Source organism: Erpetoichthys calabaricus, chromosome 11, assembly GCF_900747795.2.
Source record: "Erpetoichthys calabaricus chromosome 11, fErpCal1.3, whole genome shotgun sequence".
NCBI classification, from domain to species: domain Eukaryota; kingdom Metazoa; phylum Chordata; class Cladistia; order Polypteriformes; family Polypteridae; genus Erpetoichthys; species Erpetoichthys calabaricus.
In genome coordinates this window covers 27815984-27829732 of record NC_041404.2, presented here as the reverse complement: position 1 = coordinate 27829732, position 13749 = coordinate 27815984, and the positions used below count along the sequence as shown (strand labels likewise).

At 36.6% G+C, this 13749-nt stretch overlaps 1 protein-coding gene across 3 annotated transcripts in view; it reads left to right on the top strand.

Annotated features, from left to right (window-relative positions):
- Nucleotides 1-13749, top strand: part of pitx1 (paired-like homeodomain 1) — a 554834-nt gene that overhangs the window by 14225 nt on the left and 526860 nt on the right. Inside the window, exons 3-5 of one of the 3 annotated variants that reach the window (XR_007936185.1) lie at nt 5733-5882; nt 8378-8586; nt 10180-11152. Coding sequence is in view for 2 of the 3 variants with exons in the window: in XM_051933474.1 (XP_051789434.1) it covers nt 5733-5882; nt 8378-8586; nt 10180-10728 (908 nt within the window). In the remaining variant the exon portion in view is untranslated. Of the gene's footprint in view, nt 1-5732; nt 5883-8377; nt 8587-10179; nt 11308-13749 lie in introns of those variants that run through there. The other 2 variants (XM_051933474.1, XM_028812862.2) reach the window with 2 other exon arrangements.

Here is a 13749-nt window from a genome sequence, read left to right as displayed (position 1 = left end):
GTGAACAATAAGAAGACTCGTTTAGATGATTCGTTAAACCAAAACAACTCGCCGACCACCTTGTTGAAAGTGTTTCTACATATGTGTATAGTTGAAGCAGTGGCAGCTTTGGAAGATTGCTCAGAGTCACAAAATGAGAGGCAAGGAATCAAACTGGTATCCCTCTGCGAAACAGTCTGTCCCTTCAACTATTTGTCCACCCAACCTGTGATATTGTGAGAATTCATTAATCCTTGATACTAAAAGCAGTAATGATCTTCAGTGCATGAGTTATTATGCTTTAGTGCGAATTAACACCGCTAATGGTGATGCGCCATACATTCATTTTGCCAAAAGAGTAAATGACGAGAGTGTCGGCCTGCTCAGCAATGGTTCCCATCTCTCGTGCAAAGCTTCTGAGACAGGCACTGGAACTATAAGCTGGATACGCAGGTTACAAAATTTTAGATAGATATAATTATACTCTGCACCAGTTTATTAAAGACACTCGATCTGGTCAAAGCACTAAACCAGGACTTTAGCATTGCCATTGTGAGCTTTAATCTGCACTTTATTACCCCGTCTATCCCCTGTTACGAGGAAACGTCAAAGCCGCTAAGAAATTGTGCTGCGTGAAGCATCTTCCTTCTTCACTTGGTCAGTTGCAGGACATGGGAGAATAATTGATTGCAGAAATTATATACTGGGATCAGAAAAGACACTCAAGAGAACATTTTCCTTTTGACAGATTCAAAGAAAAGATATGAGGTTCGGTTCACTGTGCCTCATCTTCACCGACTTCAAAGTTAAAGTGTATCATTGAAGAATAGGCGCCAGGGTTTGACATTTAGACATTCTTGGTTTTTATGAGAGTTTCCGTTGTCTTAGATGAACTTCTTTTCATACGAGGTCAGTCCTAGATCGTCTTTGTTGCTATACATATAGTCCAATAACACTGAGGAGAATCCTTTACTTAATTTGACGTGGGTTATAAAATGAAGGTACGTTTATGATAGGGCATGCATCTTACCAGTCAATGAAATTAACAATATACGCTCTTAATAAATTACCTTATACCTGATTTTCTGCTCAAATCAATTCTACTCTTTTTTTGTTTTTTGTATGACTACCGTTAGTAGAGAATAGTGCGTCAATCGAAATTGTGTGGACGGGTTTTAAAGCAACCTATTGATCCACTAGGGGGAATCAGAAAGTGTTAAAGTAACTCTTACTGTTTATTCTCCCAGATGAACTCATACAAATCTTATAGTCCAACAGTCTGTGACATGTGACATTCTTAAGCTTTGGAGGCTTAATAAACATTGCTATAAAATACAGTGTATAAATTACTTCAATGTGTAAAATATAACAGTCCTAGTAAACATTACATAATTTTCTGGAGCTGCAGGTCAATCAATGGAATAGACAATGTTGTCTTATATACACAATATCGACCTAATTTAAGCAAGAATTCTTACGTAGTGATGGTGTGGTCAGGTTTTAAGACGCCATCCCATGAGCTCCTAGTCCCTGCCGTCTGATAAAACCAGATAATTAATCCAAATGATTATTAAGGGCTTAAAGAAGACCCCCTCTTCTCTCCCTTGTGTACAGCTTGACAAAATCACCTCAAGCAGGTAATTTGAGATAAATGATAACTGCTCTATGTACTCAAACAATGGCTTTTTTCGGTTTTGTTTTCAGTCTATGGTTAATGATAATTAAAAGCATTTCAAATCGCAAACACGTACCTGCTATAATGGCAACTATTGAAGCCATTGTCACTGCATAAAAAAGTCTTTAAAATGACTTGTGGATAAATATGCATGTTAATAAACACACACAAACACAAAGATTGAGGGAAAGGCGAGAGAGCGAGAAAGAAATAATTAATCAGAATAAGACTACAAGTTACTGAAAGACATCATAATCGAACCAATGGGACTAGCTAGGCTTGAGTATCACTCATGTAATTTAGCAGTTCCAGACATGTATGTCTAAAAAAACATTCAGTTCAATTGCCTGTTGCTTGCATTACGTATTTAAAAGATTCGTGGTCATTATTTTGCATCGACAGTGTTGAGATCAAAAGAGTCAAATAATAAAAAAGGCAAATATTTTAGCATGTAATTTTCGTTAACGGCAATATGTCGTTCGACGATGTCAGATTATAACGACCCGCGTGAATTTAAAAAACATTGCACCGAAAAAAACATTTTACCCGTTAAATTACGAAAATAAGGGCGAAAAATGTGCCGCCTGTCTTATTGGACCTGCTCTTATAACTTCATGAGAATCATTAAAACAAAATAACACGCGTGCATTTACTCTCACTAATTAAACTTCCTTTTTTAAAAGACCAATTCTCCCTTTTTCGGTGACAGAAAGGTCATGTTCATTTCGTATTGATTTATTTACTTATTGAAAATCAGCTTGATGGTGCCATATCATGTTACCTTGTCTCACCTTACTTGTGAAAATAGTTTGCACATTCCGTTCTAACCAAACTGCCCTGATCTCAACGGTTCTATCTCCTTGGCAGAAGAACAACTTAATGCTAAACGTAAGACGTCTTGTTCAGTAAAATATTACCGTGATGTTTAGGAAATGAATGTAGCAGAATAACCGGTATGGAAAATCATGCCAGGCGATGTACTGTGATTAATGTGTACATTTTAAAGATTTCGCATGACATTAAGTGTTAAGATCTGACCAGCATTTAGTTTTTCAATTTAATTGAATTCTCCCATCAGTCGAGGGTTTTTTTTTTTGTTTTTTTTTTACGTTTTAATCTTCGTTATCCTCTCTTATCAGTTCAAAACCATTATTTCACTATATCTTCTTGAACATGAGATCGGATTGTATGATATTTAATATCGCCTGATTCATCAATGTCCACATGGACAAAGCGCAAGGAACCTACAGAAGTATAAAAGAAAACACATCAGTTTGTTTTTTTTTAAAGCATTGCAATTAGAATTCTATGATTAAATAAACATATCTCTATTGACTAATCCTAAAAGCAGAGCTACCCAAACCAATTTTAAAAGAACAATGTATTGTAGAAATGCAGGTTTCACGCTCAGTGATTTCTGTACTTGAACTTTTGGAAGGACCGTTGGCCCCCAGAGGTTTATTTCTTCCAAAATTCGCATCAGCTGGAGTTTTTATTATCCTCTCATCCCGTGCCAAATAACCTTAGGAGCCTTAAGAAGTTAAAAAAATATATCCACACATTCCGTTAATCTGCTTAATCCAGTTTAGCAAGCGGGGGCCAAACGTGGCAGCAACGGACAGTCCCTGTACAGTTCATCGCACGACACAAAGTTATTTACTAATACACTACCAATTTACACCCTCTTTAACATTTATGGGTGTATGTATATGCTGCACAATTGATAATAAAAAAAATGGCCGAAACGTTTTGTTTCTAATCTGTTTCACTGCTTTTTATTTATATTGTTATGTTTCTTATGTATATGCATATGTTGCATAAACGCCGTATGCCATCATTCTGTTGTATTGTTAATGTTTGTTCTCACATAGTGTTTATTTTATTAGCTTGCCATTCTTGGAAAGTTTGGATTCCGCCCTAAGTCTGATAGTGAAAGCTTTTCAGCAGGTCGGTGGAAATTATTAATAATATGTGTAATAAAATAAATTCTTCTCCAGTAATAAAACACTCATGATATTAAAAAAGTTATATGCATACACATATATAAATATATTGTATCAATAAAGGCAACATACCTACGTTATTATGTTCTAAATTGGACCAAATCGAGAGTCAAGCACATATCCACACTGATCAATTTCAAAGTCACCTAACAACTTTCATATATATATATATTATATATATATATATATATACACATACACACACATAGATATACAGGGGTGGGTAAAAGTAGGTTTACAGCTGTTCGTATGGGAAAAGACATGAAGGTTATCATTATTACAATAGCTTTATTAACTTGATAGCTTTAAGAAGAAGAAGACAAATAAGAAAACAATGCCATAATTAATAAATAAATAATAATATAAGAATAAACTCTGTGTGTTTCGTGTATTCACAATTGTAAGCCTACACTTTTGCCCACCCCGTATATACATACATTTTATATATATATATATATATATATATATATATGTTTGTGTGTGTATGTGAGAGAGAGAGACATTTATTCTGCCCATGATGTTTGTCGTCCCTCAGTTCCTTCAAAGGCGAGAGTGGCTACTGTACATGAACGTCTCCGTTGCTGATTTTGTTTCTTTTGTAACTTTTCACTGAGTGCCAAGGACGCGCATGCCACATGTCGATTCAAAATTACTTTTTAAAAAATTATCTTTAACTATATTTTGGAGTGCATCCAAAATATAGTTAAAAATAAAATGGTTGAAAATAATTTTAAAAAGAAATTTCACAAATAAATGTTCAAATTAGAAAAACGAAACACAAATGTTCAACTGGGAAGCGCACATTAACAGACGTATATTTCAGACTTTATTTTTAGTGTTCCCTTTAATGTAAAACGTATAATTTAGTATTATATATTTTAAAATGTGTATAAGGTCACAAAGAGCCAGAGTCGATCACTGCTTTGTTATTAAAAACTGAGATGGTATGAATATGTATGGTGGATCGCATACAGTGTTGAGTTCATTAAAAGAATTAGCTGTAATAAGCGTCAAAATGATGCTTTATATGTCCTTAATAAACACGAATACGCACATCTCAGGGCATCTGCTCTTGTCTATAGGATTTCAAAGTATTTCCATTTAAACGCACAGTAATATTCCCGGGACAGTATGAAAGCAGAGAGTCTCGTAATATTCTCTTTAGCCAGGTCATTTCAAGTTGACTGGATATGTGGACATCTTTTATATAATTGTACTAAATATAAAGGAAAGTTATACTCTGGAGTTCCCACATACTGCGTTGAGTTAAAACTGATGTCATGAAGAGACAAGAACTACAAAGCTGTTTGATGCTAAATAAATGAAGACCGATAACATATTAACACCTCTCGGTTTGCCACTTGCTAGAAGCCTGAAGAATTTTCAGATATCTTCATAAATGAAACTTCTTTTACACATTTGTTAATACGCCTCAAGGTAGTCAAGAAGTCTTTGTGTCTTTACCCCATTTATTAATGAAAGGATAAGCAGACTCGCCGTGCCAAACGATGATCATCGTCTGTTTTGCTTTCATTCTGAAACTTAAACAAATCTGTTTTTTGGGTCCCCCCAGCTGACAACTGTCTCTCAGTCATCAGGAAATTTCATGAAATAGCACATAGCTAATCCAGTCATTCCAGAGAAACGTAAAGCGATCTCGTCCCATTATGTACCCGAAGAGGCGCGAGCGCCTGGCTGCTAAGGCTGGTTTAGGCCGAGCCGTTCGTGTGGGTGGGACTCCTTGCACTCGGGAGGCTTTATAGACACAACTTTAAATGGGTGGGACCTGCTCGACTGCAGACACTTCATGTACTTCAGGTTTACGCCAATCGTTTCAGGGGAGGGGGTGGAGGGAGCTCATCGCTACGCGGTCACCACTAGATAGAGCAAAACTTGAAGCCACTTGTTTTAGGTAACCCTTGCGGAAACTTGAAGGGGGAAACAAACACATCCGTGCCACAGCCAGAGCGCACATTTCACCGTGGCGATGTTACCGAGGCTACAGGGATTTCCCCCGTTGTTATAAAGATGTACGTCCGACTCGCCAGCTTTTAATAGCACTGATTCTTTTGAAGGCGGAATGAATTTGGACAGAGTACCTGAAGTGGTCAGACCCCCGCCGGCCCGGGACATGGCCTCATCGTTTCACCTGCAGAGACCTTCAGACTCAACCCGAGAAGCACTCGAACAATCGAGCAGTGAATCCTCGGATGCTGAAATCGCAGGTAAGTAAACTACAGGAGATCTTTCCGACTTAAAGAAGGGGGAGATCCGCGGCAGACTATCAGCCGAGTACGCAGCCTCCACCGACAGCGCTGTTATCAAGAGCGAAAAAACGCCAGATGTGCCAGCCATCGCACGTAACCGCCGGCTGCTTCGTTATTTCATGATAAATGCCGCTTTCGCGTAATTGCCAAGTTTGTAGTGTAACCACAGTGGTGACCAAATCACTGGGTAGGTCAGGACGATATAGGAAAAGCAAAAATCGAGAAGCCGCTGCCTCTCGTCCTGCTCATTAACGTATGTAGCCATCAAGAAAGCCCGATGTTAAAGGACGCTTAGTGTTTGGGTTGTAACGCTTAACAAATTACACTTTGTCTTTTATGATATAGAATTCAACACATGTATGTTGCAACTGAATGTAGCAATCATGGATATTCGGTAGATGAATATAGTATAGTAGAAAATGATCAGTAAATCTAAAAAACATTCAATTTATCTCAAATTCAGAATGATCTAAACATAACACAACTACATACCCTCGGGAAAGCATGACGTCGTAAATAAACACATTGTCATCCTATTTATTTTAACATCCATGAAGTTGGAGCAATATCCAAAATCCCCACAATATTTTTGCAGGCCTACTACTGGGACACAACCATATTTCACGAACTATATGGGAGAATACAGCAGTCATTAACTCTGTAGATTCAGCTTCACCTCTATATATCGTTCACGTGAAAAGCTCTGATGAATAATTTTAAAGTCGCTTACTTTGAGTGCATTAAACAACAATGCACGGCAACAAATTCTAACAATGTTTCAAAAATCGCTAACTTTAGAATTGGGGATGACCACGTTTATCTGTTAGTTACTCCCATGTCCCAACAAGACTTCTACAAACGTTGTGTTTGGCGTTAGTACGACGTACGAAGCCACAATGACAAAAGATTGGAATATGGGCTATCTATAGTGCACGTATGAGTCACTTACTGCCATGTAACAAGATCTCAACCCAGGCTTCGTTTATGATTCAGAACTATAAGCGACTAATAGATGCGCTATAGCGAGATCTTAAAGCCTGTTTTAAAGTGGTGTCCTTTATGATTTACATTCCAGATAAGCAACAAAAGTCAGATTTAGCAGCACATTTTACTGCTGTTTCTGTAGTCACAATAATTATTGTGCATCATAACAGCATCTGTACTTTTAGAAGTGAACATGGCTTGTTTAATTAAATTATTTATTCAATTATTCTCAATCAGTTAGACCTACCCTTGTATTACCTTTCCTATAGAAGCATTTTATAGAATTAAGCGATTTTTCTGTTACGCCTTACTTAAACATGACTCATTCTGTCTCCTTGGGAATTAGATTTGCTGAAATTTTATTTGAAATGTAAAAACATTGCAGATTGGAATTATAAATGTTGTATATTTATACAAAACGTAGTAAGATGCTGCTTTAAAAAAACATGTATGCTGAAAAAGAATCCATTAGTGATATTAAATCTGACTTTGTTTTTATGATTTTTTTAAAAAAATATTTGCAAAGAGAAAATTGCATGAAGTACTGATTGCATTGTGAAAAGCGTTGCATAAACAGTAATCGAAATATATGTCTAGTCAAAAGAAAATTAGATAATGTGGTGCTCTGCGTAAATTCGTTTGTTTTACAAATTATGTAAGAATTACAGAGAAAAGCCAAGCAAAATTACACCTTTTATTGGCTAACTAAAAAGATTACAATATGCAAGCTTTCGAGGCAACTCAGGCCCCTTCTTCAGGCAAGATGTACAGAAATGCAAGCAGAAGTAGTGTTAAAAAAACCCAAGTAATGTGTTCTGTTTTGGGTGTACAGTAATTTATGTATATTTGTTTGTGTCCGTGTGTATGTGTAGCTTTTTTATGCTTTTTCCTTTTGAGCTAATTTAAGAGAAACCACACCTGAAAGTAAATGTTTACCCAAATATTGTTTTTTTTTTCTTCTTACCATATAAAAAATTCTTAGCGTTTTCTGTGCCAGACTTGCTGTTTAGTGCAGGCCTACAGACTAACGCTTAACCCATTACTTAAGGTCTAATCACTACAAATGTAAAATGTAATAAATAATATATACATAAATAGTATATTCAAACTATATAATATTTTACTTGTTAGAGAGAGCTGTGATGAGTTGTAAAAATTTATTACACCGAGTAAATGTAGAAGGGCCGGCAACTATCTACTTAGAAAACTGTGGACAGTTTTAGGCCTGTACAGTTTATTTAACGTAGGACAGCATATAAGACAACATGCAATCCTATAATTAATAACAAAAATACTGTATGAACATATATACGTTTCCTGCCAAACATAACTTTCCAATTAATAATTTAATAAGCATTAATTTTAACGCTCTCTGGTATAATTCTGATTATAATTTTCAATATTGCCACGTGAGTAAGTATTGCACATTTCACTGCTACAATGAAAACGGTTTTTAATGCTTCATTCAGGAGAGAAGGACAGGAGCGTGGAACACAGAAGTGATGACGGGAACGTGGAAGACCCGAGTAAGAAAAAGAAGCAGAGGAGACAACGCACTCACTTCACCAGCCAGCAGCTGCAGGAGCTCGAGGCAACCTTCCAGAGAAATCGTTATCCGGACATGAGTACGAGAGAAGAGATCGCGGTGTGGACCAACCTTACGGAGGCACGGGTTCGGGTATGAATGCATCGGCCTTACTTCAGTACATTTGCACTTAAATTATTCAACGTTCAAAAGTCATCTTAAATGAAATTGATACCAGGATGTACACAGTTGGTCTGGTCGACATCAGAATGCAGACAACTGCACTTTAACAAATAAGCCTGACACGGTCATTTCCGTTGTTTGTACTTCCAAAGGTGCGGCTTCAAAATTGCCACCAGATTACAAGATGACAGCGAACTGATTAAGGGTGTTAGGTTTGTTTTCGATAGTAGGCCTCACAAAACCATTGCGCTATTACTATAAAAATTAGACGCTTTTGATAGTCAGTCATTTAGATAGTATTGCCTTCAATAAAGTGATTGCAATTATTTCACCAAAAGAACACTGAATAAGTAATTCCATGTCAGAAGGTGGGGGTCTTAGTATAAAGGCTAACATCGAAACAGACCATCTGCGGTTACTCCTGCTGCTGAAAAAAAATTTCTTTAAAGTGCAACCTAGTTAAAACGAATTGACTGAAGTAAGTAATTCCCAATTATTTAGTGAGGAAGCGACATAAATGTGTCTGTATTTCTAATGTACGTATCCCAAATGCGGCAGCATTTTATTAATTGTCTTCTCAGCATAAATTGATTGATACGTCCTATTCAAACATTTAAAATGTATTTGTTCGTTTATTATAATTTATTTCTTGTAAGTGTAATGCACGGATTTGCTGTAAATATTTAAGAATTAATTTGTTTATCCTCGTTTATGAATAGTAAATGTGTTAGCGATGACTAAAGAAAACAGTAATTTTTAACTAGATTTGCTGTGGAGCATATATATGGTTTCAGGATAAATACACCAATAACTATAACTGACCCAGGTGTCACCTGTTATGCAAATATGCGCTGAAATTGGAGTCACAAAGAGACCAACGTTCACAATGTCGAAGCCTTTTGAAGCGAGTGTCTCTGTGCAGCATAATAAGACAGGAGCCCTAAGCATTGTGTTGGTAAAGAAACGATGTGGTATGGTGTAAGGCAGGAAGGGTTTGGATTATGCATGACATATCCATAAGCACTACAAATACCGGAAGAGCAGGAAAAATAGATTATTCTCGCATGATAATTTTGCGGTTACATTAATACTCACTGTGTATTAGTATACATTTTTATTAAATAATATGTGCATTACTTTACGTATATGTATCACATTTGAAAATTCTGCATACATGGAATATAAGAGCATGTGTGTGCATATATAGCACACACATAAATAATACATTATATGTCTGTACATATAATTGTAAGAATTAAATCAGGCTATAGTGCGTTTATGCGTCTTTGCGCTTGCGCATAAAGCTGTTCAGAACACTAAGATAGATAGATAGATAGATAGATAGATAGATAGATAGATAGATAGATAGATAGATAGATAGATAGATAGATAGATAGATAGATAGATAGATAGATTCGAAATATGAAAGTAAAATACGTATTTGTTTGAAGCAGTAGGCCTTGTTTTTCTCCTTTAAATCGTATAATTTTCACTATGCAATCCAAAATACAGACGTATTATTTTATGAAGAAAACCCTTTCAGTGTGTTTTCTGTTATTGCAGGTTTGGTTCAAGAACCGCAGAGCCAAATGGAGAAAGCGAGAACGCAACCAGCAAATGGACCTGTGTAAAAACAGCTATCTACCCCAGTTCAGCGGCCTCATGCAGCCCTACGAAGACATGTACCCCGCTTACACGTACAACAACTGGGCCAACAAGGGTCTGACGCCCTCGCCACTCACCACTAAAAACTTTCCATTCTTTAACTCCATGAGCCCGTTAACCTCGCAGTCAATGTTTTCGGCCCCGACCTCCATACCCTCGATGACTATGCCATCCAGCATGGCTCACACTGCAGTACCTGGTATGCCGGCCTCCGGTTTGAACAACATCAGTAACTTAAACAACATCGGCGGAGGCACGATTAATTCGGCCATGTCGTCTTCAGCTTGCCCCTACGGGCCACCGGGCTCCCCATACAGTGTTTACAGGGACACTTGCAACTCCGGCTTAGCCACCCTTAGACTGAAATCGAAGCAGCACCCCACGTTTGGATATAGCGGCTTGCAAAGCCCTGGTTCTACTCTCAACGCCTGCCAGTACAACAGTTGACAGACTGAGCCCTGTGTAGCATTCGATAAATACGGACCTAAACGTTGGGGAAAAGACAGCTAAACTGGATTGGTTGCAATCTTTATTTTTCTTTGGATTATGCGGGTGGTATGTGTTCACTGATGAATTTACACAGCGGTTTTGAAAAAGTCTGTTATATGGACATCCCAGTGGGCAGAAGACCTTGAAATTTACGTTCTTACACCCCAGGAGCTGAAAAAAATGCCTCGGTATTTTTTAATCCCGGAATTTTAAGGAATAATTAATTCTACAGTATAACGCTCTAAAAAAAATAGAAGGTGAGGGACAACTAAACAATAAAAAATAAGAAGATCACGTGGCAAAGACACTTTAAACTGTTGAAGAAAGTCATTACTTGTGATTTGTATATAAACGTTTATCATGATGCCTTTAGCAATCGTATGTTGGCTGTTTTAAACCGCTGGAAATGCATGATCCATTCACAGGAAAGACAATGTCCATAGATTTTTACCAAATCATCTTGAATTTTATATTTTGTCTGCAATATTTTCTCTAGTTCAAAGAGAAAGGAACTACAAATAAAATAAGCATGCTTTATTTGAGTGCGAGGTTTTTTTTTCATATAAATATATATAAACTAACAATGTTTAAGGAACGGGAAAGAAAGTTTTTTTTTTTGTACGATTTTGTATATAAACGTTTACGTTATTTGACAAAATGTGCATGTATTTAAATCTGATATCCTTAAAATGAATAAAGCAAAAACGAAGAGGCTATAATCTAGAAATTCTATTCTGTCTGAAAGCGGTGGGAGATTTGTTGCACAAAATAAAAGATTATTGTAAACAAAGCTTTTAGAATGCACTTCCCTCAGTTCTGTTTGTTTGTTATGTCAAATGTAGAGTTTTCTTTAAAAGTATATTGCTAAAATTCTTATTCAGAACTATCTCACTTAATACTATACTACAAAACGATATACTGTATTGTGCATTTTGTCATAGCTGTAACCGTTTCCAAATACGCCTCCGATACGTGTTTGTAATCTTAATCCGTCTAAACATAAAATAATGCCTATTTCTGAAATTTACATTTGTGTTTCGTATTTGGTTGTCCTGGTTAAATTATAATTTGTCATCAACTTTATTAAAAATACAACCATTTAGTACGTATATGTCTATAATGAATATTTTGTTAGATTTCATTTTAGATTTTATTTGTAAACATCCATCCGTTTTCCTAAAAAGACCGATAGTTTAATTATCTCCGGAATATCTAATCATGTAATACGGTCCATGTGTTCAGAGCGGATGTTCGCCCAACGCCGTCGGGATAGGCTACGACTCCGAGAACCTAAATTTGGATTTATAAGATGAGATGATGGCTATATTTAATATGATAACTGAATATTGTAATATTGTTAAACTGTAAAACCGTCCAAACTGAGGTGTTAAATTTGCAATTAGTTTTTTCTTTTCAAACCTGTTTTTCTAATGTAATGTTACAGGAAGCCAGTTATAGTCGACACCGGCATATTAGGTCGAATTGAAGGAACCAGTAATGGACAGTCGTACTCGTTAACACAAAGTAAGACAGTTCAGCAGTAATTATTAATGAAGAACGCAATACTCTTTTTTTAAAAAAAGAAATACGCGACCTCGGGGAGAATGTGTGCGCTCCACGTAGGCAACAAATGGACCGCAGAGGAGCTTCGAGGCAGAAGCGTTAACCACAGAGCCGCTGTCGCTTTATTTTATATTTAAATGATAGAAATCTTGTATCTCAACGGTAAGTGGCTTTGCTAATTATAGTGTATGACGCGATGGCTATTTTCAATGGATAATTACTGCTATATATAGAAAGATTATCTTGCACTGTCAAAAACGCGATGGTGTATGACGTGTTAAGTGTGCATTCTAGCAGGTGAATTTTAAATTAAGAAAAAATGTTTTAAACGCATGCGCTTTTGTATTTTATATATGGCATATTTTCAGATTGCAAAGCGTGAGTCTATTTGATGTGGAAAGTTTAAAATGAGAAATGAGTCTGTTTAATTTTTGCGCCTGTATGTCAAGAGGACTAATTATGTTAATTTATACAAAAGTAACATTAGAGAAATGAAGGTCAGCCTGGGCATGTAGGAGCGAGTGTCATGCAATATCCTCTCAATTAATTTTCTTTACAAGAACTTCCAAAAGTGCCCCCGCAGGCTGGGGATTTTTTTTTTTTTTTTTTTGAGAAAACCACTTGACAAATCACACTTAAATACATTGGAAGTTGTGAAGTAGATCACCATCGTCCATGTAATACCTTAAACACTCTTTACCTATACACCTATAGATTGCAGGCTACAACACTGGAATCTTTACTGATAACAGAAAACAAAAAAAACTGAACGTCATCCTAGTTTCCTTCATGTATTGTATGTATGATACAAAAAAAATGTTCTTAGTGAGGGAAAGAACTCTGTGTATCACAAGTTGTGTCACTTCTGTCGACCTCGGCCCTTTATTTGTTCCCGCTTGTGTATTGGGTGTTTGTTTTGGGACTTAAGGCTAGCTGTGTATAAACGTATCTTTTGTAACTATCATAACTAAAGTCTACAAGACCCCAATCAACATATTAGTGCGTAGACGGCATTCTGTTTAAATCCTAATGCTATCTTATGTTATCAAACATCAGTACAAGAAGAAAAGTATACTCGCTCAAATAAATCACCGGTGTCCTATCAGAGCCTGCTGTTGGATTTGGATGAAGGCAGCAATCCTAAGAGGTGGGTGAGGAGCAGCGTACCGTTAGTACGGAGAGCGTGCAACCTTTCGAGTTTACTCCAAAAATTATTTTGAAAACTCGTTTGATCTCGCAAACAATCCGTTTTGCGGAAACGATTGCGGCCAAATTCGTAATTCTGCATTTGTCTGTAGTTAAGAAAACACTTTTAACTAGGCCGTGGTATATTGATTACTGAAAGAATGAGAAATACAGAACACTGATCACCCTGCCAAAGAAGCTGTTCTGAATTTGAATTTTGATTTGGATTGC